This window comes from Hemitrygon akajei, chromosome 6 (assembly GCF_048418815.1).
Source record: "Hemitrygon akajei chromosome 6, sHemAka1.3, whole genome shotgun sequence".
NCBI classification, from domain to species: Eukaryota; Metazoa; Chordata; class Chondrichthyes; order Myliobatiformes; family Dasyatidae; genus Hemitrygon; species Hemitrygon akajei.
Window position 1 is genome coordinate 130,198,171 of NC_133129.1, and position 27,364 is coordinate 130,225,534.

General features: G+C 41.6%; 1 protein-coding gene across 1 annotated transcript; it reads right to left on the reverse strand.

The window, feature by feature from the left end:
• Positions 1-18,206: 18,206 nt before the first annotated feature.
• On the reverse strand, positions 18,207-26,709 carry LOC140729471 (insulin-like growth factor 2). The gene is made up of 4 exons (XM_073049246.1): positions 26,552-26,709; positions 24,378-24,531; positions 21,939-22,108; positions 18,207-20,199 (listed from the first exon to the last, which is right to left on the reverse strand). Exons 1-4 carry the CDS (start codon positions 26,618-26,620, stop codon positions 19,960-19,962), a joined length of 633 nt encoding a protein of 210 aa, XP_072905347.1. The 5' UTR covers positions 26,621-26,709; the 3' UTR covers positions 18,207-19,959.
• Between the last annotated feature and the right edge of the window lie 655 nt (positions 26,710-27,364).

Consider the following 27,364-nt stretch of genomic DNA (forward strand, 5'->3'; position numbering starts at 1 on the left):
GTTTAAGGTGAGTGGGGGAAAATTTTAAGATGATTTGAGGCAAGATTTTTTAAAGAGAATTGCAGTATTAAACTGATTAAAATATTACCAATAGTCAATATAAAGGAAAAATATATAGATGAGAAAAGAATATAGAACAGGAACAGACATTTCAGCCTGTTATGTTTGTGCTGCCCATGATACAAATCCAAACTAATCTAGATGCCTGCACATAGTCTATGTCCCACAAGTCCCTGCTTGTTCATGTCCTTATCTATGTGCCTCTTAAATTTGACATCTGTTTTTACCACTTCCCCAGCAATGCTTCCCAGGCACCCACCATTATCTCTTAAAAAAATTGCCTCAAATCTTTAAACTTACCCCCACTCACCTTAAAATCTATGCAACTCCAGTTTTTTTATATTTCTATTTTGAAAAAAGGACTATCTACCCAATCTACGCCTCTCATAATTGATGAGGTACTTAATTCTGAGTTATTAAAAAGTGTATTAAATACAGGAAATGTATATTCATATTGATGTAAACCCATACAAATATTATTCATTCACACTATCACTCTTATGATGGGTTTTCAACAGTGTTATTCTTCATGGGATTCAAAAAGTACATAATTCCTAAATGATGTGTTGCATGACTTAGGAAGAAGTATGGTTTACATATGAGAATTTCAATCTTATAAGCATGCAATATCTAAATTATTGTATCCAGTTGGTAACTACCAGAAATATGGAATTACAGAAGCATAAAACATTATATCTTGCATTAGTTGACTGAGAAGTCTCTGCTCTTGGTTGTAAAAAAAGTTGGATTGCATATCACAAATAATTAGGCCAGGATATTAAGGTTCATGAAACCCAGGGGGAAATATAAAGATTGGTCTTGAACTGCACGAGGACAGGCATAAAAGAAACAAATGACCGCTTCTGTTCCTGCTGGATGCAGCCAGGGGGAGGAAGATATACTTTTGCCCAGTGGTAGGAGGGGGAAAGCTGAACTTGCCCCTCCTCCAGAAAACAGACACTAGGACCAATGGAGCTCAGTCTTCGAATGGACAGAGTGATTTAATAGTTTAACAGGTTCAGGAGAAATAACAAATAATTCTCCCTGTGTCAGTCAGGAACAAATGGGAAATCATTCACTCTGATTTGCCATCCCAATTTATTCCATTGTACTAGGATGGGGGGGGCAGCTGTAGTTGGTGGGGGGTACATTGAGGAATGTAGAATGTGAAAATAGCACGAAAGGTTTCCCAATAGTAAAAGTGATTAACTCTAGAGGACATAGGTTGGAATCAAAGGGGAAGAGATCTAGAGATAATCTGAGGTAGAATTTTGGTGAGAGGATGCTTTGAATCTGGCTGAATGGGTGGTAAAAGCAGATACTCTCACAACCTTTAAAACAGTGGTTCCCAACCTTTTCTATGCCCCACACCCCTAGGAAATGTTTGATTAAAGTTCGCACCCCCTACAAAAGTAATATCACATTTGAAGATGAAGAAGTCTAATTTCTAATTTTTGAACCACAAATTGAACCACATACAATACTGCGGGTGAACAAATTAAACTTAAAAAAATAAGCTTTTAACTCAGTGCATAAAATGCAAATATAAATTGAGCAATTAGACTCTAATTTATTCAGAAAAAATTGTAAACAGTAAATTGATGACACTCCTCATCTCTGAGGTGTAACTCCCAGGTAACACTGATGAGAATCCTCAATGCTGACTCGGACAGCGGGAGACTGGAGTGTGCTTGGGACAAATGTTACTACCACTTCTCAAGGCACACTGGCAGCTGGCTGGGTGATGACTCATGACTTGTCACTCAAGGACACAAGCCACTCTTTGTCGCACCCCCTGAAATTCCATCTCGCACCCCCTGGGGGTGCGGCACCCCAGATTGGGAACCCCTGCTTTAAGAAGTACCTTAATGAGCACAATTGACAAAGGATGGTCCAAGTGTTGGGAGATGGGTACTTGTTAGTTAGCATGGACATGACAAGCTAATTGTCTAGTCCATATATTGTGTGACTCTTATGATTCCTCACAGCCTTTCATAGTGTCAGGAGGTGTACAAGCCCCTGCCGCTTGCCGTAGAACATTGAACTTCAATGCCTCGCCAGCATCTGTATTTGCTGACTGCAATCTTAACGAAAGTTGTTAAGCCTTTGTGCTTTCAGCTTAATCAAGTCATTTGTAACTGGCATGGGTTTCCAGTTTCTATGATTATTTAAAGAGGACTCTCATTCAGTGTCTTAGCAGAGTCTATGTGTTAGAAAGAATGAGTTGTCTTGTGCTGTTGCTCATTCATTCCTCCAAGGCTTTGATGGTATTCCTATGTGTAACCTCTTGTTTCTATCCCTTCATGGGGAATCTGCCCACCTCTGCTCCTGGGATCCCGTGACTGAGGCCGCCTTCTGACACACCCAGGTTGAGGCGGTGCCAGCAACGGCTGTGACAGAGAGAGCCTGCCATTCCTCCGCAGTTGGGTCCCGTCCTGCAAGAACATACTGACACATAGAAGTCAGAGCAGTACAGCACAGCTACAGGCCCTTCAGCCCAACAAGTCCATTCTGGCTACAATGCTAACCCAACTAGTCCTAATTTCCTGTGTTTGGCCTGCATTCCTATAAGCCCCTCCCCCCTACTACCTTTTGCACGGGCCTCTTAAATTATACTCTCGTACTTATCTCAACCACTTCTCCTGCGGTTCATTCCATTTACTCATCACCTTCTGTGTGAAAAAGTTACAAATCAGCTCCCTTTTAAGTCTTTCCCTTCTCAAACTAAACAGATGTTCCACTATTTAAATTTCAATAACTTTAAACAGGACTACTAAAATAACAAATATTAAGGAATATTTTAAATGATTAAAAAATGCACCTTATAGCACATGGCAACACTGTTGCTTACAGAGGAGGACTGGTGGCTAACAGTTTCAGCTCTGTGTGCTATCAGTGATTCTGAACCTAACTGGATTCCAATTGCACATGGTTAGAGGAGATGTAAAATTCAGCAATTTGCCAATGAATTTACATGATTGTGGACTTCAGGAAGGGGAAGTTGAGCGAACAGACATCAGAACTCACTGAAGGATCAGCTGTGGAAAGGGAGAGCCAATTCTAGCTCCTGGGTGTCAATACCTCTGAAGATCTACCCTAGGCCCAAAATATTGGTGCAATTACAAAGAAGGCATGAGAGTGGTTATATTTCACTTGGAGTTTCAGGAGATTAGGTATGTCACCAAAGACTAGAAAAATTTGGCAGATATACCATGGAGAGCATTCTGACTGGTTGCATTGCCCCCAGTATGGAAGTTCCAATGCACAGGATCAAAAAATATCTGCAGAGGGTTGTAGATAAAGTAATATCCATCATGGGCAGAATTCTCTCCATTATTAAGGACATCTTCAAAAGGTAGTGCCTCAAGAAGGTGGCATCCATCATTAAGGACCCTTACCTTCCAGAACGTGCCCTTTCTTCATTACTGCCATCAGGCAGGAGGTACAGGAGCCAACACTCATCATTTTAGAAACAGCCTCATCCCCTCTGCCATCAGATTTCTGAATGGTCCAGGAACCATGTATCAATGGTACCTCACTATTTTGATCTCTTTTTGCACTTTTTAAAAAATATTTCCTATTGTAACTTAAAGTATATTTTTGTATTGTATTGTACTGCTTCCAAAAAAAAAGAATTTCACAACATATGTCAATGATCATTAATCTGATTCTGGAATTGGTTTAATATTGTCATATACTGAGGTACGGAGAAAAGCTTGTCTTGCATACTGGCTATGCAGATCAATTTATTACACAATGTGTTGAGTTAATTCAACATGAACCAATAACAGAATGCAGGATAAAGTGTAACAGCTACAGAGAAAGTGCTGTGCAGGTAGACACAGAGGGGCAAATTCATAACAAGGTAGATTGTGGTCAATAGTCCATTATATCATTCCAAGGCTCCATTTAGTATTCTTATAGCAGCAGGTAAAAGCTGCTGTTGACCCTGGTGGCACATGCTTTCAGGCATTTGTATCTTCTACCTGATCGTGTGTGGGCGGTGTGGAGATGAGAGAATGTCTGGGGTCAGTGGGGTCTGTAATTATGCTGGCAGCTTTACTGAAGAAGGAGAAATGTGCACAAGCTATGGAGTGGAGGCTGGTTTCTATCCTGTGCTGAACTCTGTCCACAACTGTTTGCAACTTCTTGCAGTCATGGTCAGAGCACTTGCCATAAAGATGCAGGATGTTTTCTGTGGTGCATCAGTTAAAAGTTGGCAATGCTTGATGGGGGCATGCCAAATTTCTTTAGCCTCCTGTGCAATGGTGAGAAGCTAGAGCTTCAGGACCCACAGCACCAGGTTCAGGAACAGTTATTACCCCTCAACCATCAAGCTCTTGAACCAGAGAGGATAACTTCGCTCACTCCATTACTGTCTGTTCCCATAACCTATTGACTCACTTTCAAGGACTCCTCATCTCATTTTCTAAAAATTTATTGTTTCTTTATTTGTTTATTTTAGTGTTTGCATAGTTTGTTGTCTTTTGCATATCGGTTGTTTGTTCGTCTTGTTGGATGTGGTCCTCAACACTATTGATGTAGACAGAAGCATATTCCCTTCCTAAAGGAAATGACCAGCTCTTAGTCTTACTGCCATAGAGGGAAAGGTATCAAAATGACATCATGCCTATGCCTCTCCATTTTAAGTATTTCTACAAGATCAATCTCCTACATTCCAAGGAATAAAGACTTCACCAACCTCTCTCTAGAACTCAGACCCTCTAATCCTAGAAGCACCCTCAAATCTTTTCTGCACTCTTTTTATTTGACATTTTCCTATAACAAAGTGACCAAAGCTGTACATGTTACTCAAAGCACAGCTTCACCAAGTCTCCTTCTACAGCTGTTACACAATGTCTCAACTCTTATACTCAGTGCCCTGACTGATTAAGACCAATGTGCTACATGCCTTTCTCACCACCCTGCCTACCTGTGACATTGCCTTCAATGAACTATACATTTATATTTCTAAGTCCCTCTGTTCCTACACTGGTTTGACTTTACAAAATACATCAAATTCATTTGCCACTCCTTGGTCCACTTACCTAGCTTATCATGATCCCCTTGTGATCTATCATAAGCTTCACTATCAACAATAACTCCTAATTTCATGACATGCACAAATTTACAGATCAAACCTTGAGCATTCCAAATCATTTACACAGAAAAACAAATAACGAGGGTCCCACCTTCGATCCCTGTGGCGCACTACTAGTCACTTTCTTCCATTCCAAGAAACAATCATCAAGCATTACTGTCTGCTTCCTAGCTCCAAAGCAATTTTAAATCCTCCCAATTATCTCTTCCTGGATTCTATGGGATAGTCCAACAATTTACCATGCAGAAACTTGTTGAATGCCTTGCTAAAGTCCAAATAGACAACATCCACTGCCCTATCCTTATCTACTTTTTTTGTTTCCTCTTCAAAAGTCCTAGCTTTTTCAAGCCTAACTTCCCACACTCAAAACCATGCTGAATCCTCCAAATCAGTCTATCTAAATTCTAGTAGATTCTGTCCCTCAGAATCACCTCCACTAATTTTCTGACTACTGATATCAAGCTGACTGGCCAGTAGTTCCTAGCTTGTCCTTGTTAATTTTTTTTCAAAAAAAAAACCCAATGGAACAACAAACATTAGTCTTCAGGGGCCAACGATGAAGCAAATATTTCCACAGGGCCTCCAAAATTTCCTCTTGAGCCTCCCGCAAAAACTGAGGGCGAACTCTGTCAGGCCCTGGGGATTTATCCACCTTAATGTCTTGCATGTCTGCAAACATCTCCTCCTTTGTGATATGAATGTCCTCCAAACCATCACCACATTTTCCCTTCTCTTGAGCAACTATGATCTTCTCAGTAACAGAGAAAAATATTAATTAAAAATACTATCCATCTCCTGTGGCTCAAAAATGGACAGCCTTACTGATCAAAGGGGATCTACAACCTCCCTAGCCACCCTTTTCTTCTTAATATAGCTACAGAGAATCACATGGGATTTTCCTTAACCTTACCTGTCAGATCCATGTCATACCTTCTTTGCCCTCTTGCTTTCCTTTTTAGAGTATTCTTAATCTTTTTAATAGTCATCCAGATTTACTTGATTTTGACCTCCTAAACCTGAAATCTCTCATCAGCCAGGGCTCCCTAGGTTTGCCCCTTCAGGAGTATGCTGCTGCTGGACCATTGCTATCACACTCTTAAAATTCCCCCTTTGCCATTCATTCTTTTCCCTTCAAGCATGTTCTCCCAATTCACCCGTTAGATCCTGCATAATTCCTCCAAAATTAACCCTGTTCTAGTTTAGGACCCACACCTGTGGCAGGTCCTATCCTTTCCCATCACTATCTTAAAACTAATAGAATTATGGTCACTAGAGTCAAAGTACTCCATGACTATCACTTCCATCATTTGTCCCACCTTGCTCCTGAAGAGGACCAGTATATGCATCCACTCGACTAGAGCTCTCTATAGATTGACTCAGGAAAATTTCCTGGACGTTTTTCAAATTTCATCCCATCAAGGACCTAAACACTCTGGATGATACAGTCAGAACTGGGGAAATGAATGTGTCCCACTAATACCTCCCTATTATTCTTACAACTATGAATAATTTCTGAACACACCTGCTTCCCAAGTTCCTACCGACTACAGCCTTTTTAGAGTGATCCTCTCCTTATTTCTATGCACTAGATCATATATGTCAAACTCAAGGCCTGCGGGCCAAATCCGGCCCATGGTGGAATTATCTTTGGCCCGCAAGATAATATCTAATTACTATTAAAGCTGGCCCCAGTAATCGAAGCGCCTATGACATATGATATGGCTAATGCTGAGTTTATTCAGGTACCAGGTTTTCAGGGTTTTTAGTGTTTATTCGGCATTCTTGCTCAGCAGTCTTCTTCATAAGAAACGGAATTTGTAAAGTGAAACACTTTGTAGTTATAGCAGAGACTGAGACACATGAGAGCAAGCTGAAAAAACGGAGGCAACGAAAGGTGCGTTCGCACGCGTCCGACTGATCCGGCCCGCATGAAGCTGCATTTTGCTCAATCCGGCCCGTGACCTAAAATGAGTTTGACACCCCTGCACTAGATGATCTCCCAAGAATGTCATCCCCAAGTAGAACTGTTAGACACTCTCTTACCTAAAAGGCTACACCCGTTCTTTTGTCTGCTTGCATCTCTATCATGCCTGTATCATCTGTATCCTGGACAATTAAACTGCTAGTCCTGGCCTTCGCTCAGGCATGTTTTTTTTTATGGCTTTAACACCTCATCGTCAGAATCAATCCATACAGAGTTCATCTGCCTTGCTTGTTAACCTGAGCATTGTAAAATACACTTTAACTGACCATTCCTTTCACTACTCTTTACCGTACCCTTGGCTGCCCTGTTTACTGGACTTGCTCTCACTGGCTACTACTTTGTACCATGGCTTGCTCCTGCTCAAAAGTCAGAATCAGTCTAATATCACTGGCATATGTCATGAAATTTGTCACTTTGTAGTAGCAGTACAATGTAATACATATGAATCAAAACTATAAATTCCAATAGGATGAATTTATATTAAAAAAATATAAAGTAAATAAGTAGTATAAAAAGAAAGGTGGAAAATGCTGAGGTATTGTTTATGGGTTCATTGTCCAGTTGGAAATCTGATGGCAGAGGGGAAGAAGCTGTTCCTGAAATGTTGAGTGTGTGTCTTCAGGCTCCTGCACCTCCTCTTTGATGGAATCAATGGGAAGTGGGTACGTCCTGGGTGATGGAGGCCCTTAATAATGGATGCCACTTTTTTTGAGGCATCGCCTTTTGAAGGTGTCCTGGATACCGTGGGGGCCAATGCCTACGATGGAGCCGGCTGAGTTTACAATGCTCTCCAGCTTTTTCTAATCCTGTGCAGTGGCCACTCCATACCAGATGACGATGCGACCACTTATGATGCTCTCCACTGTACACTTGTTGAAAGTTGCATGTGTCTTTGATGACGTACCAATTCTCCTCAAACTCCTAATGAAATACAGACACTGTAGTGCCTTCTTTGTAATTGAATAAACATGTTGGGCTCAGGGTGTACTCAGATGCTGACACCCAGGAACTTAAAACAGCTCACCCTTTCCACTTCTGATCCCTCAACAAGGATTGGTGTGCATTCCCTTGACTTCCCTTCCTGACCCACTATCAATTGTTTGGTCTTACAGATGTTGCTTTTGCTATGACACCTCTCAGCTAGCTGATCTATCTCACTCCTGTACACCTCATCATCATCATCTGAAATCCTGCCAGCAATAGTTGTGTCTTGATAAATTTATAGACAGCATCTGAGCAGTGCCTGGCACACAGTTGTGGGTGTAGAGAGAGTGGGGCAGGGGGGTAAGCATGCATCCTGGAGGTGCACCAGTGTTGACCGTCAGAGAGGAGGAGATGTCATTTCTGATCCGCACAGACTCCTGCTGTTCTCCCAGTGAGGAAGTCATGGATCCAATTGCAGAGGGAGGTACAGAGGCCCAGATTTTGGAGCTTGTTGGTTAGAACTGAGGGCATAATTGTGTTGAACACTGAGCTGTAATCTATAAACAGCAGCCTAGTATCATCCGGGTGATCCAAGGTCGAGTGGAGAATCAGTGAAATTGCATCTACTGTAGACCTGGTGTGGTCTAATTGATGGATGAATCGTAACGTTTCCAGTGTCTTGTTGAGGCAGGAGTTAATTCTGGCCATCACCAACCTCTTAAAGCACTCATCACAGTCAATGTGAATGCAACTGGGTGACGGTCTTTGAGGCACCTCACCCTGCTCTTCTTGGGTACTGGCATGATTGTCGCTCTTTTGAAGCTGATGCAACAGTGAGAGTTTGAAGATGTCTCTGAACCCTGCCGCCAGATGGTCGGCACCGGTTTTTTGAGTCCTGCCAGGTATATCATCAGGGTCTGACACCTTGTGAGGTTCGCTCTCTTGAAAGATGTTCTGACGTTGGCCTTCAAGACAGAGATCACAGGGTCACCAGATACTGCAGGGATTCAAACAGGTGTCATTTTATTCTTCCTTTCAAAGCCTGCAGAAAAGCATTGAGCTCATCTGGGAGTGCAGCATCATTGACATTCACGATGCTAGGCTTTGCCTTGTAGGAAGTAATAGCCTGCAAACCCTGGAAGAACTGACGTGCATTCGATTTGGCCTACCCTCCATCAGAATTGCTTTTCTTGTCCTTAATATAGCCTTCCATAGGTTGTACACTGACCTCTTGTATTGCTCTGTCTCGAAAGCAACAGATCTAGCCCTCAGCTGACTAGGAATCTTTTGGTTCATTCAGGGCTTTTGGTTTGGGTATGTCTACTATGTTCTCAAAGGCACCCACTCATCCACACAGGTCTTGATGAAGTTGGTGAGAAATGTCGCATATACACTCAAACTCATAGATGAATCTCTGAATGTTATCCAGTCCACCAATGTAAAGCAGTATTGTAAGTGCTTTTCCTCCTCCCTTGAGCATAGCGTCTTGGCCCTCACCACTAGTGCTGCAGTCTTTAGTCTCCGCCTATATGGTAGGAATAGTACAGGCAGGTGGTTAAACTTTGCAAAGAGTGGGTGTGGGACGGCACATTCTTGATGGTGGCATAATGGTGGTCAAGTGTGTTGGCTCCTCTGGTTCCACAGGTGATATGTTGGTGATAGTTGTTCAGAGACTTCAAGCTGGCCTGGTTGAAATTTCCTGCAATGATGGGGAAGGTGTCTGGGTGGGCTGTTTGGCGCCTGCCGATTACGTTGCTCAGATCCTTCAGTCCCCGCCTATGTTGGCCTGAGTTGGAATATACACCAGGACCAGGATTATGTCAGTACACTCTCTCAGCAGATTAAATGGATGAGATTTGACCGCTAAATGTACCAGGTCAGGCGACCAGGACTGGGACTGTACTGTCACGTTTGCGCACCGCAATGAGTTAATCATGAAGCATACTCCACCTCCTCTGCCTTTAAACTTCAGAACTGTCCTGTCTTTGTGGAGAATTGTGAAACCATCAAGTTGCAGCGCTGCATCTGAAATGACGGGTGATAGCATGCTTCCATGAAGCAAAGTACACAGCAGTTCCTGATGTCCCTCTGGTACAACAGTCTTGCTCCGACGTCTACAGACTTATTTTCCAGAGACTGTACATTCCCTAGCAGGATAATCAGGAGTGGAAGTCTTAGGCCTCTGTTTCAATTGTACCTGTAGACCAGTGCACTGTCCCCACTTCTGTCTTCTTAAAGGGGAACTGCATTTGCAACCCAAGTCTGCTGTCTAAGGTTCATCTTAAAACGATGCTCCTTACTGAAGTACCCATTGCTGTGACTGGATTTCAGCTGTAATAGCCCTAAATGGGAATATTTGATGATTCCCATTGGAACAGCACTCGAACAGTTACAACTTATTGGCACCATCTTACCAGACAAGGTCCTACCTCTGTAAATATGGTATAAGCCCTCCCATGTAGAACAAGCAAGTTTTCTTGCAAGGATATTGGTCAAGTATAACTTATCCCTCTTTTACAGGTCTCCCCTATCCCATAAGAAATCCCAATGGTCCAAGACCCTATTCCCTGCACCATCTCTTCAGCCAGAAGCTCATCTGGCCCATTCTTCTAGTTCTGACCTTACTAGCACATGGCACTGAGAGTAATATGAAGATCACACTACCTTCAAAGTCCTACTTAGCTTCTCATCCAGTTCACTCCACTCTTTCTGCAGGATCTTATCACCTGTCCACTTGTACCAACATGCACAACCACCTCAGTCTGTTCACCTTTCCCCACAAGAATTTTCTGCAGCCACTAAAACATCCTTGACCCAGAAGAAAACACACCATACCAGCCTTTCCTCTGCAGCAACTTCTGTCTTCCCCCCCTCACTAACAAGTCTCCTGTCATTGTCACCTTGTCTAACTGGACCCCTCACCTCTGAGTCTGAGAGCCATTCAGAGTGCCAGAGACCTGGCTGCTAGGCTCTGAAACAGCACCCCACTCAATAGCATCCACAGAGCTATACCTGTTGGTGAGAGAAACAGGCAAGAGGGAGCCCTGCACTGAATGCCTACTTCTCTTACTCTTCCTGGTGGTTACCCATCTACTCAGAGCCTATACCTTGGGTGTGACCACTTCAGCAAAAGTCTATCTGCTCTACTTAACCTAACCTTCCTTTTATTGGACAAAGTGGCCTCAAATTAGCTAATAACAAGACTTTCTGAGTTCCTGCAACATTCTGTGTGTGTCAATCAATGACACTTGTCTTTTGAAAGTTCCTGCTCTCAATCCAAGCACCTGAGCTACCTACACAGCCTCACCCACTCTCATACTAGCCATTGTGCTTGCCCTTACATACTTTTTATTGGCTGCTGATAATTATTTAATTACCCACAGTTATTCCATTAACTGACAATTAGCTAACTTACCTCTTTTGATTTTATGTAAAGTGAAACTCACAAGCAAACACCAAGACTCACCTCTTTTAAACTCTCCTGCTCTGCCGTACAGGAGCAAGATATATCAACTAGTATGTTGCAGCAACAACCTGGCACTCAACATCAGTAAGACGAAAGAGCTGATTGTGGACTTCAGAAAGGGTAAGACACAGGAACACGTACCAATCTTCATAGAGGGATCAGGAGTGGAGAGAGTGAACAGTATCAAGTTCCTGGGTGTGAAGATCTCTGAGCACCTAACCTGGTCCCAACATATCGATGCAGCTATAAAGAAGGCAAGACAGCAACTATACTTCATTAAGAGTTTGAGGAGATTTGGTACGTCAACAAAAAACACTCAAAAGTTTCTATAGATGTACCATGGAGAGCATTCTGACAGGCTGCATCACTGTCTGGTATGGAGGGGCTACTGCACAGGACCGAAAGAAGCTGCAGAGGGTCATAAATTTAGTCCACTCCATCTTGGGTACAAGTCTATGAAGTACCCAGGATATCTTCGAGGAGCGGTGTCTCAGAAAGGCAGCATCCATTATTAAGGACCCCCAGCACTCAGGGCATTCCCTTTTCTCATTGTTACTATCAGGCAGGAGGTACAGAAGCCTGAAGGCACACACACAGTGATTCAGGAACAGCTTCTTCCCCTCTGCCATCCGATTCCTAAATGGACATTGAACCTGTGAACACTACCTCACTTTTTAATATATATTATTTCCGTTTTTGCACTGTCTTTAATCTATTCAAAATAGATATACTGGAATTGATTTATTTTTTTTCTCTTCTACATAGTCTGGTCGTGAGAGCCCGAATGCTTCGGAGCCTTTTCCCAGATGGCAGGAGGGAGAAGAGATTGTATGAGGGGTGCATGGGGTCTTTCATAATGCTGTTTCCTTTGCAGATGCAGCGTGTAGTGTAAATGTCCGTGATGGCAGGAAGAGTGACCCCGATGATCTTCTCAGCTGACCTCACTATCCGCTGTAGGGTCTTGCGATCCGAGATGGTGAAATTTCCAAACCAGGCAGTGATGCAGCTGCTCAGGATGCTCTCAATACAACCCCTGTAGAATGTGATGAGGATGAGAGGTGGGAGATGGACTCTCCTCGGCCCTCACAGAAAGTAGAGATGCTGCTGGGCTTTCTTTGCTATGGAGCTGGTGTTGAGGGATCAGGTGAGATTCTCCGCCAGGTGAACACCAAGAAATTTGGTGCTCTTTACGATCTCTACCAAGGAGCCATCGATGTTCAGCGGGGAGTGGTCGCTCCGTGCCCTCCTGAAGTCAACAACCATCTCTTTTGTTTTGCTCACATTCAAAGATTCTGATCCTGATCCTGAATTCTTTAGTATACATTAGTACCAGGCTTTGACATTCCACTGACTTCATTACCTTACAAGATATCCAGGCTCTTAGCATCTCATGCTAACACAAGTACAATTATCCAGGCATCTCATGCTAACATGAGTACAACTTATTTATTTTAGTTTATTGATTTATTGAGACACAACGCAGAATAGGCCCTTCCAACCCTTCGAGCTGCACCATGCAACAATGCCCCCATTTAACCCTAGCCTAATCACGGGACAATTTACAATGATCGATTAACCTACCAACCGGCCTGTCTTTGGACTGTGGATGGAACTCCCGAGGAATCCCATGTGGTCACGGGGAGAATGCACCAACTCCTTACAGGCAGCGGTTGGAATCGAACCTAGATCGCTGGTACTGCTAACCACTACGCTACTGTGCCACCCTATGAGAGGATGGTATCACCCTCCTGTCTGTACTAGATCAGCCTGGCAAACACCAGTCACTCACTGGCTTGTTGCTTCAATCCTCTTTAGTGGAGAGAGTGCGTAAAATCCACAGAGTGAGAGGAATTGAGGAAGGCAGTTATAAATAAGCAGCTCCACAGAGTCAGCCTAGGTACCTCCTGTACCTAATAAAGTAGCCACTGAGTGGATCTTCATGGTCCTCTGCTGTCGTTACCCATCCACTTCAAGGTTCGACGTGCTGTGCATTCAGAGAAGCTTTTCTGCACAGCACTGTTGCAATGTGTGGTCATTTGAGTTCCTGTCACCTTCCTGTCAGCTTGAATCAGTCTGGCCATTTCTCTGTGACCTCGTACATTAACAAGGTGTTTTTGCCACAGAACTGCCACTCCCTGCTGTTTTTTTTATTTGTTTTCTCAACTCTGGAGACTGTTGTGCGTGAAAATCCCAAGAGATCAGCAGTTTCTGAAATATTCAAACCACCCCCATCTGGTACTAACAATCATTCCATAGTCAAGGTTACTTGGATTACATTTCTTCCCCATTCTGATGTCCAGTCTGAACGACAACTAAAGCTCTTGGTCATGTCTGCATGCTTTTATGCTTTGAGTTGCTGCCATGTGATTGGCTGATTAGATATTTGCATTAACGAGCAGGCGTACCTAATGAAGTGGTTACTGAGTGCATATGCATCCCACTCAATCTGAGGTGCAAGGACAGGGGTCTGCTGAGCTTAAAGTTACTTGGACACTGATAATTTCATTTTGCATCATCACTAGCTAAACCATTGGGAGACTAAACTTATCTGCCCTGAAGGCTCAGATGCAACTCACGTCCTTTCCCCTGCAATATGGCAATAATGCAACCTAACCATTGGAGAAGCACAATACACTTAAGCCTTCACAAGCTCACACCTATGCAAGTACTTAGTCGCTTGATATTCCTTCTACCCCTTCACAACCTATTAATAAGCACAGCGGATAGTGGTGGTTGGAGCAGCGATGAAAGACGCAATCTTCAAATAAGTTGCTCAGCCGGGCACAGACGCTACATGAATCCAGACATTGAAAAGGGAGAGCACCACAGGCGCATCTTCAACAGCCAGAAGCAGACAGTTCACCACATCTACTATTCCCAACACAAAGAGCATGGAGGACTCCAGCTCATTTGCAACTGGATCTGAGGCATGGCGGAGACTTTAAAGCATTTTCCTGAGATGAATTCCTCCACACATAACCACAAGCAAGCGGGAGTTGTGTCAGAAAACTAATAGACAGATGTGGCCTTAGAGCAAGATGCTCATCTTCACTAAGCAGTTCCGCAGCTTAGACGGAGATTAACGTGAAGATTTTTACTCCTCATGTATGTGAAGGATGTAAGAAATAAAGTCAAGTCAATTCAGCAGAAAGGTGAGAGTTTTGACACAGTGGTCCAGCAAAGGTAGAACGGTGGATGTGAGAACTCTGCTTTAAGCAGTAGTCCTAATCACCACATATCCAAAACCAACCAGCCAAGTCTCAGCTTGTCACTCCAGCTCCCAAGTAGCATTTGGCCGGCCCACAGATATCCAGGCTAAGAGCACCTCAGGGAAGAGAGCAGAGAACTGAGTAACCTAACTGTATCACGGCCAAACTACGTGCAATGCAGCTTCTACAACCCTATGAAGTGCAGGACATCAGTAATTGTGATTCACTAAGAATGCAGTGGACATCATTTCCAAATGGCATTGGTCAACATTTCCAGATGTGGTGCTGTTAAATCTCCTTCCCTTTATCGAGATAAAATGTACTCATTTGATGTTACGTCCATCTCTGATAGCATTTAAGTCCCAATTTATCTGTATTTTTGATGACAAATGTGTTTTAAAGGCAAATCCCATTAGACATGAGAAAATGGGAAGAAGTGCGATGCTGGGAATGCTTAGTGCAAAAGATGGTTGGAGAGGACCAGATGATTCTATTTTTTTAAAAATATAAAAATTAACTGCAGACGCTGAAAATCTGCAACAAAAACAGTGAGTGCTGTTAACACTCAATGGATTAGACAGCATTGGGAGCTAAAATTTCAAGTCCCTAAATTTTCCTCGAAACAAACAGGAATTGCTGGAAACAGGAATCAGCAAGTCCAGCAGCAACTGTGGAGAGAAAAACAGTTAACATTTTAGGCTGATTACTCTTCAATTCTCTATGTGTTCTCTCACAACTGTCTTCATTTTATAGCCCTTTTCATTCTCTTTTGTGATGATGACTTTCCATCAGGATAATCATATAACAGGGATTGCCGACCTGGGGTCCACAGACCCCTCGGTTAATGGTAGGGGTCCATGACATAAAAAGGTTTGGGAACCCCTGTCATACAACATAGAAGCATGCCCTTCAGCCAGCCAAGTCCTAGTCAACCAACAAAACACCACTTACACTAATCATAACATTACACAGAATGGAAATGGGCCCCTTTGCACTAATACCCATTCACTTTCCACTTTCTCTATCTTTGGTCTTTCTAACCCTTATCATTGGGAGGAAACCTCAACACCCTCCCAAAAACACTTGTGGTCTAGTAATTTAATTGATCATTGTGAATTAACCAATTTTACAGTTCAGAACCTTGTTTTATCAAGCCATGAACTTACTGATCATAAGATGTAGGAGCAGAATAAGGCCTCTAGGCCCATCAAGTCTGCTCTGACATTCCATCACAGCTGATTTATTATCCCTCTCAACCCGATTCTCCTGTCTTCCCCCGTAATCTTTGATGCCCTGACCGACTAAAAACCTATCAACCTCTGCTTTAAATATACTCGATGACAGACTCTGCAGCCATCTGTAGCGGTGCATTCCACAAATTCACTGAACTCTTGCTAAAGAAATTTCTTCTCATCTCACTTCAACATGGATATCCCTCCATTCTCAGGCTGTGTCCTCTGGTCCTAGACTCACCCACTATAGGCAACATCCTCTTTCCATCGACTCTATTTAGGCCTTTCAATATTCAATTGGTTTCAATGAAATCCCCCTCATTCTTCACATCTCCAGTGAGTACAGGCCCAGAGCCATAAAATGCTCCTCATAGATTAACCCTTGCAGTGCCATAATCATGCTTATGAACCTCCTCCAGACATTCTCCAAAAGTCTATGCATCATATCTTTCCTATTGATTATGCCCACAGCGTCACACACGTGATTCAACAATTATTTTCACTTCCATGTTCTCTAAGCAAGATTTTATATTGGGCTGTGATAAGCAAGCGGGTGCAGAGATGTACATTAAGGTCTTATAATTGGTTTTGCCACCATTTTATTACATCTAAGACGAACAATGGGTATAAAATTCTATTGTGCTTCTCCTTGTGGTAATTTCACATAAATCTACTTATAACAGTGTAGCTCAATTTAGCACTGCTTTTTCCTGCCTCTTTCCCTCCCTGACCTGATGAAGGGTCTAGCCTGAAATGTTGACTGCTCATATCCCTCCATAGATCCGGCCTGACCTGCTGAGTTCCTCCAGCATTTTGTGTGTGTTGCTCAAGATTTCTAGCAGATTCTCGTTTCTCTTCAGCACTGTTGTTTTTTTTACCAAAAATGGTTGCGGAACTAGAGCATGCAAGACGACATATTGTAATATTAGGGTAATACTGTGCCAATGGACATGCTGACAAGAATATAATGATAAACTGAGACACTCTGCTGTATGCAAGATGTCATGGTAGTACCTGGAAGCCCTGCAGAAAGGTTATCTTTAGGACTTTGGTATTTAGCCCCCATCCACCATTGTCAAAACTGGTGACCTGGTAATTTTCTGTTTGAGAGAACTCGTTTCATACATATTGATTGCTGTGCTTTGCATGTTGCAACAGTGACTACAAAGTTTCTTCATTGCCTGTAGAATGTTGGGAACACAAGAGGCCCCATATAAAATAGCAAGCCTCCTTAGAATTCCAAAAGGTTAACTTGGGTCAGATTTCCAACACCTCACATTCTTCTCAGAATGACTTAATTTCCAATTTTTATATAAGAATTTGTTTGCTAAACCTTTACTCCCAGTTACAGTGCTGAATTCTGATAGAAATCATTAATTATGCAGATATTTGCTCCTCAAGATCCATCACTAAATACCATCAAATAAAAGAAATACACTATCTTTTCTTCCTTAATTATGGTAGCACAGCCAAAATGTTCAGCTTCCTTACTAAAGGCTCAAGTTTGCAAAGGACAAAAGGTCTTTTGCAGCTGACACACAGCCTATGATGTTGACAGATTTTTTCTTTGTTTAGCCTTTGCTGTACACCAATGGGAAGAACCCAACCAGTGAGCAAGACCTTTCAGTTGTGTCTGAGCAGCTTTAAGGCCGTGGAGGTGGCAATATACGTATTACATTCAACACTTACATAAGCATGATTGTCCATATTTTCAAGAGCAAAACACCCAGATTTGAAAAAAAAACATAGTTATTGTCACAAGGCAGTTCCCAAAACAACTTTTGATATGTCTCATGCCACTGACCATCTGCTGACTAAGTTAGCCTCTGAAACCGTGCCACAGACAGCCACTAGGAACAAAAACACTTATTTTTGTATTATGAATGTTGTCAGCTGACACTTTTCAAATAGCTGTTTACTACTTTTAAGTTTCGAAAACCTGCAATTTCATGATTACTGGCCGCCCGCCCTATGCAATGTGTAGAGGATACCCTTGTCTCTTATGCTGGTGTTATGTTCTCAGAAACAATACTAATGGGCAGTTAAAGGCAGAACTACTTGATAGAAGATCCCAAAAGCATGATCAACTCAATCTCAGTTTAAACCAGAATTGGAAGCACGCTCTGCAACACCTGAAATCAGACATTCTCCTGTCCCAGCAACAGTCTGTTTAAATTGTTTGTGCAACACCATAAATTAGAAGCCATGAGAAGTGAGAAAATTGTAAATGTATTGTAATAAATTGTTTTTATTGATATTAACAAGAAAAGTACAATGATTGTGAATCTCATCTTTCTCTAGTGTCTAGTGTTGGTTGAGTGCACATGTTAAATACAAGACATTATATTAGTTAACAAGAGTACACCTTAACTGTATTTACTAAAACATTTAAAAAAGTAAAAAGCTTTAACTAATGCGACTGCAGATGTTTCCCTTCATACTGGCTGATGCAAACATTTGACAAAAGAACTAGGTTTTTTTGATTACTATGTAAATGATGAAACATTTTGAGCTCTTATAAAAAAAACTGAAGCTTTCCATTTTTTGACAAAGCCATGGTGAACAGAGCTAGGAGTAACTTAAACCAGAAATGATTTTGACAAAACTGATAAGAAACAAAAGCTGATAACACAGTGCAGGATGAAGAACAAGACTGAGCTGTAACCAAGTAATTGCACTTGATCAGACCATGGCTGACAACAGTGAGCATGGATATACGTAGCTTTCACAAAGAACAAAGGACCTGAGGTCATTTGGCTGAATCAAGGCACCTCACAGAGGCTTCCAATACCAAATAACTCCCAAGAGTGTGCATGTATGAGAGAAAGGGTGAGAGAAAGGGTGAAAAGAGACTTTCTTTACATTTTTTGGTACAAAGCATCTACGAAAGCTTTACTAGTACAAAATTAGACAAAATAGTTTATGTCTTTGCAGTTGCTCATCAGTGCTAAGTACATTATTTGGACCAATTTTTATATACATTTTACATAAAATAAATAATGCCTTTACGCAGTGCCTTTTTATTTGATAGCTTGGCGGCTCAACACTGCAAGATATAGCTCAGACTAATTCCAAAAAGAGACTGCTTCTGGTCGCTAAGGTTGAGTTCACATAGGTTTTCAAAGCAAAGCAAGTAACTAAGAATAAGAAATAAAGTTGCAAAATATAGAAAAAATAATTACAACACTGCTGTTTCCCTTTGATTTTGTCTTATTTAAAATGTCTTTTGTCTTCTCCTTGCTTATCTTGCACCGCCAAAACCAAGCTAAATATTTTTATTTAAAAATAACACATTTCCTAAAACGGAAAGTTCATTTCAAGTTCTATTTGATGTTCGTGCATTTATCAAATCTCAATTCTTCGAGTCAGCTCTTTTGCTTCTTTTAAAGAAAGTTAGCACCGTAACACAAGTGTGTATGACCACACTTATCATTCAAAGAAATAGTGCCAAAGAAACACAATTTTAAAAAAGAGACGCAATCTGCGGCAATGTGAGACTGCACACACACACAAACACACCACTGTCTTGTCCCTTACAGGACCTCCTAATCTCATCTTATTTAAAAAAGGTGCACGATCTGGATGACACTAAGTATTCCACAAAGTGTTGATGTCCCTTCTTGTATAGGTGCAGAACAATCGAGGCTACATTATCTAGACTGCATTGCGTGACATTTGAATGGAAAACAAACTGTACTCTGCGGTGTGACCCCTTTGGCCCAAACAACTGACGCTGCAACTTCTTTTGCCAGCCAGTTATCACTTCTACTGGGCTGCAATGGTATCCTTGCGCTTCTTTGTTGGCTGTTGGAAAGGGGTGAATGGGAAGTGTATGTAACGGCCTGGAGGGAAGGTCGAGTGGGGGAACGAAAGAGGGTGGTGAAGGGGAACAATAACCCAGTTGGAATGCCACAGAAATGACGTCATGTACAAAGCTATAATCCCTGTCTTTTACCACAAGAAATGTGCAAAATATTTCTTCATCATTCCTGACTGAAGTATTTCTTTGATGATGCTCGGACTTCAAGAGGTTGTTTGACAGGGAGAGTCAGAAGTGGCTTGTGCATTTTGACATACTGTACGCTCTGGACTTCGTCAACCTGCCTCCTGAGCCTCAGGGCCATGAAACTTGGAGGAATGCCTCTTCGAAGACGCTGGGCAGATCTTTTCTGCCAGAAGTCATATTTTGAATACTTGGCAACCAAAGGCTTCCTAAAGTTTTCCTGTAATTTAAATGAAAATAACATTAGCAGCCATGCCAAATGCATGCTATAATAACATCAAAGACTGTGATGTTCCAAGCCTCATAACTGATAAGGAAACTATCATGTCCCATTGTTCTCTGGCTCAGCACTGCCAGTTCTCAAACAAACATCAAGAAAAATCTACAGCTTGGACTACTGTCAACTAGTAAACAAGGCCTCTAATAAGATTTTGGAAGGTTTTTTTGTTCTCCCTTTCTGAACGCTGCAGTATTTTTCAAGTCTGCCTTCCTGGGAGAAGCAACAGCAGGTCATTAAAGATTGAGAGTTTCAGTGTGAGCATCGAGTTGCATGAAGCATGGTGTGGATACAGGTCAAAGTTCAGACAATGATGTGGTAACGCCAATTAGATAGGCAAACCCATAAATAGCATGACGCCAAGCTGCCAGCGCAGCCTCAGAACTTTGTCCTGAAGGGAAAATATGGCCAGACTGTCATTTCTGCATTTGTAATGGAAAGAAGGACCTATCACATAGGAAAGATCGATGGGGAAGGGAGCGGATTTTAAGTAACTGAAACAAGGTGGGTCTATTGTGTGAAATGATTTTTTTTAAATTAATTGCTGTACAGTTGCCTGGTAGGACAGTGTGTGGATCAGAACCCAAGCCTGCTACTGAAAATAGACTGCCCTTTCAGGCTTTGCACTGAGATACCTCTCTAGGGAGCACCAGCTGAAAAGCTCTCTTTCAATAAAGTTATTTTAAATGAAACAATCTCTCAGATGGTCTTAATTTTGCACTGGCATCAAAAGATAAAAGGCTTAAAATAGAAGCTCTGATGTTGAAAGTAGAGAAGTAATACCTTACATCACAGGGAAAAACCAATTTACTGTTTCCTATGATACAAAAACACTCCAAATTGCAATGCCAGCAACTGGAATTAATTGTGTTTTGATCATTTGATGACATCTTTAGGCACACAATGGAAGCAGGCTCCCAATGACTTACACTGGCTAAATCATTCACAGTTATAAAAGCTTTTGATAGACTGTGAGGGAAAACAATGCCAGCAGCAGAAGGGTTGACTTGTACATCTCACATATTTACAATAACACGGCAAAAGAACCAGAGGGAAAATAAGGTTTTCTTAAAAAAAGAGCAGCTTCAAGTTGAAAGGATCTGAAGAGCACCGACTTATAAAGGAGCTGAAAGTAGAGTCAAAAGCAACCTAGAAAATGGCAATATTGATATGCGTGAAAAAGAATAACACGCCAGAGTTGGGGGAAGTGAAGAGCTTTGTTGTTCTCTCAATGAACTAGCAGTGTGGTCCAAATGGCCCCCTTCTGTGCACTATGTTATATATGTAAATGCCATCAGTGTGATTAGAAGTGCACTTCAAGTGCCTTAAACACAGCTGTTTGGGTTGTTTGCAACTTTCCTGTCAGCCCATGTTATAACCACACAGATTTCAGATACTGAGAAAAATGAGGCAAGTGTAGTGATTAAGCTAACAAAACTGCTTTGCACTATGGCACATTTAATTTTGTCTAATATACCTGGCAATAATAGAATAGAATGGAAGATGGCAATAATTAACATGCCCTATCCTCCAAAGACCAATGCTGGGGAGGGAGGTGAAACAGTGACTGGAGCAGCTTTCACTCTATCTGTTTACCAGCTACTCCCCCAGAAACTCGTGGCTGGGTGGCCGGGTTCAAAAGTTCTTGAGAGATCACCTTACTGATGGAACAGATCACACACCTTGTTTGCTGGTGGTAGAAGGTTGAAAGGCGTCCCAGAGAGATCGCGCTCTTTCTTGACCGGCTTTGCACAGTAGAGTTCTAGGAGGCCCAGGTCACAGCTACGGAAGCAACATTCTTCTACTATTCCTCGGTTCTGTCTGCGGCTGTTGGAGCGCCCAGTCGGTCTGCCTGAAAAACATGGGACAGAGTTTACCTTTTGTTGTCTTTCCAAAGATTACTGCTAGCATTGTCTTAAAAGTCTATACAAAAGACAAACCAAATCTGGCAATCATTTAAAAAAGCTATAGCTACTCAACCTTGCTAACACAGTAATAGAAAAAGCCATACAATGTGGTCCAGTGAACTGTTTGCTATTAGCTGTAGAATCTGAGCAAAGGATAATTATGGCCAAGGTAATGGGTAATCACCTTTTATGTCAAGAGTTTGCTCTGAACTTTGCTCATGATAACATATTTAGATTGCTCAGGGACCGCAGACAGTAATTATCCTTTGGGAATCTCACTGATGGCTACATTCCTGCTTCTCAGGTTGATGTAGATAGCATCAGTTTCTGTAGTGGATGCACAGAGAAAAACACTTCAGCTACATTGTTACGAAAGAGCCGTATTTCCGTGCTAAGGCTGTATCTTTCTCTTTAAAAAAACTGTCTTCACATTGTTACTTTCATCCTAAATTTGTGTCCCTTCACTTGTGAAGATTTCCAGATGATCAACAAGATAAACAACAATACAGGCATGTTGACTCAAGACATAACTATGCCAACAAAGTCCTACAAAGTGGGGATTTTATAAAAATCAGGCCAGACCAGTGAGGCCAATTTGTTTGTACAGTGAGCTGCTGAATACTAGATAGAGTAATTGAGGAGAACAGCACAAACTGTCACATGCAAAAAAAAACAAAAAGCAATTATAGTATAGTTTCGGAAGCTGAGATTACTAAAAACATCTTTAAATGAAAGATGGAATGCTTCAGCGGTATTAATCGGAAGAATGTGGAAATAAACAAGCACTTCATTGTGACTATCAGCAGTGATTTAGTTTTGTGTCCTTGTCAAACAGGAGAGAGGGGAACATGTGAGTAATGTGCTTAGTTAATGCAAGTGTAAGCTTGGAAATGAAACTGTTCACAGTTTATGACAGTGAGCACCTGCCCTTAGTGAACATTACACACTTTGCAAATTGGTGAGGAGTTCTCACCATATTTTCATGATCATTTGATGATCAAGATGTTTTATGGGAATGACAAATTGTGTTTAAAATTCTTTGATAAAGCTGTAAATCTAACACTGTTTTTCACATTCAAGGAGCTAGGGGATTGTTACACAAAATCAAATTCAAATTCTAGTGGCAATTATGATCAGCATGAGAAAGTGGTTAGTAAATGATGTGGTACAAATACTTGCAGTCTTTTTTTTAATGCTGTTTCCTAACCTGCTGTGCCCCACTAGGGGTATTTTGTCTACTGGCATAGCAATATTATTTTTCATAATATTAATGTTCACAAACATGACACCACTAGAAGGAATGCTGGAACTCAAATGTTATTTGAAAAGTTCAGATTCACAGCTTCTCTGGGCCAAGTGCTCTAGTCTTAAAGAAATGCTTTTCCTTTCATTGTTACTTACATGGAAACAGAGCTGATAAAACATTCAGAAACCCTCACTTCACTGGCAATCCACTGTGTAAGTGCAAATAACACCCACAATTGTGTATCTGCTTTAGTGGACATAATATGGAATCCAGGCTAGGTTTTATGCAGAGGCCTTCAATCCCTTGACTTTTCCCAGCCTTCCACAAGATCATCTCACACCTATAATTAGTATCCATTTATCCACTTTTGATCCATATCCTTATTTTCACAAAAAAAACCCATGAACTTTTCAACAGAAATTCCTGATCATAAATCCCAAAGTAAAAGTTTTCCACTTCCAATGATTTCAAAATGGTCCTGAATACTGCACTATTTAATTTGCAGAAATTTAACCAGTGGTAGCTGGGAAATGAACTCATTAATTTCTAAGGAGTCATTATAAAATGATACTGCCATGTGGTCAAGAAGCAGGATGGCATTAGATTCAAGAGGAACACTTACTGCTTGGAAGAAAACACTCTGGAATAAACTGATAAGACTGGCAGGTCCCATAATCTCCAAAGAAAATAACTGAAGGCACAGACACTGTAATGGAGATTTAACTGGGCAGACACCCCCCTCAACAGGGAGTAAGTTATCATCAAAGAGAAGGATAATTGGAACTGCAGGAGGAAAGGAAATCAGATCACACACACACACACACACACACACACACACACACACACACACACACACACACACACACACACACACACACACACACACACACACACACACACACACACACACACACACACACACACCCCACCCCGCTTCCAGATTTCAGGTATACAAGTAGTAAACTCACTGAAATAAAATCCTCTGTCACCACAGACAAACTGTAGCGTGTCCACCAGTTCACCACCACATAGTGTTTCCGCTGCAGACACCCCTTCTATGATGTACATTGTGAAAGCAATGGAAATGAACAGTAGGTGCTTGGCTGGGGACATCTTTCTACCCTGGAAAGGGAAGGGGGGAGAAAGAAAAGGTTAGCCAGTTGAAGACGCAGATTCCCAATTATCTTTAAGAACTTCTGCTGTAGCTTTCCCAAACTCTCACCACGTGCTATTTTGTTTTGACAAGACCACAGCATGTTTACTGATAGCACTGGGAGAGTAAACGTTGCATGCTAATAAGAGCAAACTCCCATTGGCTCCATAAAGAACTCAAGGCAGGAGCATGATTTGTAAGATGGTTTTGATTAGCTCTGATCCAAATAAGTAATATCATTGCTCTGAGTCAGAGCTGAGATATTATCCTTGTTACACGAGCAGAATGGGAAATATGCATTCCAGTCAATGTTAGCGTGTTGTCTAAAACCTTCGATAACATCAGTTTGGTCTACTACTTCGAAAGCAAAACAACAGAATGAAAACTAATTGCAACAGACTACTGTTCGCAACATCATCTATTGTTGGAGTTTAATGATGCTATATGGTGCAATTCCTTTTTTAAAGCCACCATCAGTGGTGCACGGTACTTACTGCTGACTTTCTGTCAATTCTTTTCCACGGCGATTAAGTAACATTTTAAAGTTAGTAGGCACTGGTTACAAGCACAAATCGCAATCTGGGGCACTGTCCACGGTACCCAGACCATGGTATTGAACAATGCAGTCACCTGACCGGGTGATTTGTTATATTCGAAAACTCTTATTAAAATTGTGTGTGAAGTGTAGGAGATAGGAGGATGCGAGAGATTCGAGTACAGTCAGAAGTCCTGTACCTAATCAATAATTTGCAATTTTTGGAGATTCTGGTTAAAAATTTGCTACAATTCAATGTTTATCTGAGGTACCATTCAGGAATTGTGTTATAATAAAATAAAAACATTGGAATTACAATTTCATGAATTGGACGGAACTTTAAATAATTCAGGATTAATATAACAAATGGATCATTAAAATTATCTTTGATCGAAGGAAGTAAAATAAAAACCGAAGATGTAAAGCAAATGCTTCTGTTTCAGACCGAATCCAGGTGAAACTACAACATCTACTTTATAGACATATTATTCTACATTTTAAAATATACTACAATGTTATGTTCTGTTGAAAGTTTTCACTAATTATCAAAGCCGATTGAAAGGCGTATAAAGGAAGCCGTCCAAAAACGCAGAGGTACTTTTCGGGTAAAAGATTTGTAGAGAATTTTCCACTAAAAACGTCACTGTGTTCATGAAACTGGAAGAGGGAGAACCGCACTTACGACTTTCCCTTTTTAACTTCGTTAAGATCGATTTTCTTGGCAATAAAAGCGGAAGAGCCTATTTAAAAATGTTACAGTTCTTCAGAAATAACGTTTTAAATGCCAACTGACTCAAAGCTAAACTAGATTTATATCTTGCTTGTGATGGCTATGGATTGTAAGAATCAAGAGATCAGTTTTCCCCGGTGCAAGATTTAAAAAGTCAAATCGAGGAATGTAGCGGCACACAAGCAGGATACTAACGCTACCCAGTGGAACACGCTGGGAAACTCACCCCAGTCCGAGCTGTGAACAGCAAAACCATAGTACAAAACAAGAAATAAGAGGCATCAAATTACTTCTGTTCTGTGCCGAGGCTTGTATTATTCTCAATGCACTTTACACATAGTCTTAAAACTACAGAAACACGTTTGGAAACTACTGCTAACGCTGATTGCAGAAAGAGGAACGCGAACAGTCTAAGAACCGGCAAAATAGGGCTGCTGTATGCACAACTTTTCCAGCCGTGTTTTTTTTTCCCAACGTGTTAAAAAGTGAGTTTCTTTTTGCAAATGAAACACAAATGCACAAGACGATTTAAAACAGCAACATAAATTAACACATTTTCCTTGCATTCCCCAGGCGAAGAAATGTTACTCAACACTAAAAGTAATCCTGCAATAGTTGCAACTAAACAGAGAGGGAAAAAAATTAGAAAACAAAAACCAAGCGATTCGAGTTTTTGTTCCGTGATGAGAGTTTAAAATGAGATTCCTGCCTAACCCATTGTTACCTTCACGGAGTTGTCGCTACAGGCTGTGTCTGCACAGGTCGGGCAGAAAGCCGGGCATTTGGGATCCATTGTACGGCGTTGTGGAGACGGAGGGGCGCGCTAACCAGATGAAGTTCCTTTAAGCGCTGTTCCAGAATTCAGGAGACAGACAGAAAAGAGCTCCCGCGCTCCTTATATACCCGCAGCGTGATCCGCCCGCACGCACGGCCACGCTCCGAGGGGTCAACGCAGATCCAGTTCCAGAAGCACGAAAACTGGCAAACTGTCTCCCTCCAGCAAGTCGAGGCGCTGAAACTTATAGCAGGATGGGCAACAATTTGTCTTTGTGCGAAATAATTGTTGATGTTTACAATTTATTCTTTTAAATGGACGTCGTCCATTCTCCCTCTGCCTGCCCCACCGTTGTAGTTGAAATGCATGCCTTTTTTAATTTTTAGTCTTGCAATTACTTTTAATTGTGCATTGTAATATTGTAGTTGTGTGATGTTAGGAGTGGCTAGCGCTCAATTTGACTGCTTTATTAATGTTTAAATGCATGTACTCTCTCTCTCTCCCCCCCAAAAAAAAATTATTCAAGGTGGGTTTATTTTGTTTATCATATCTGACACCCCTGACATTCCTCTTTATGTTGACAGCTTTTGATAAGGCGTATAACATTCCCAAGTGCACACTGGAAGGGAGGGGGCAGGTCAGGAGTTACCATTGTGCTCTTAACTCTCTGCAGTTGATAGCATTTCCTGAATAACTAAAGCGGGGTATGGGGGAGGAACGTTTGGAATTTGGACTGTTTTTTTGGAGAAGGACGTAACAGAA

Coding starts and splice junctions, on each gene's coding strand:
- LOC140729471 (XM_073049246.1), bottom strand. CDS start 26,620: ATGGATCCCAAATGCCCGGCTTTCTGCCCGACCTGTGCAGACACAGCC. Junction 22,109..24,377: donor TGACAGAGGATTTTATTTCA/GTGAGTTTACTA, acceptor CATGTTTTTCAG/GCAGACCGACTGGGCGCTCC. Junction 20,200..21,938: donor TTCTACCACCAGCAAACAAG/GTGTGTGATCTG, acceptor TTTAAATTACAG/GAAAACTTTAGGAAGCCTTT.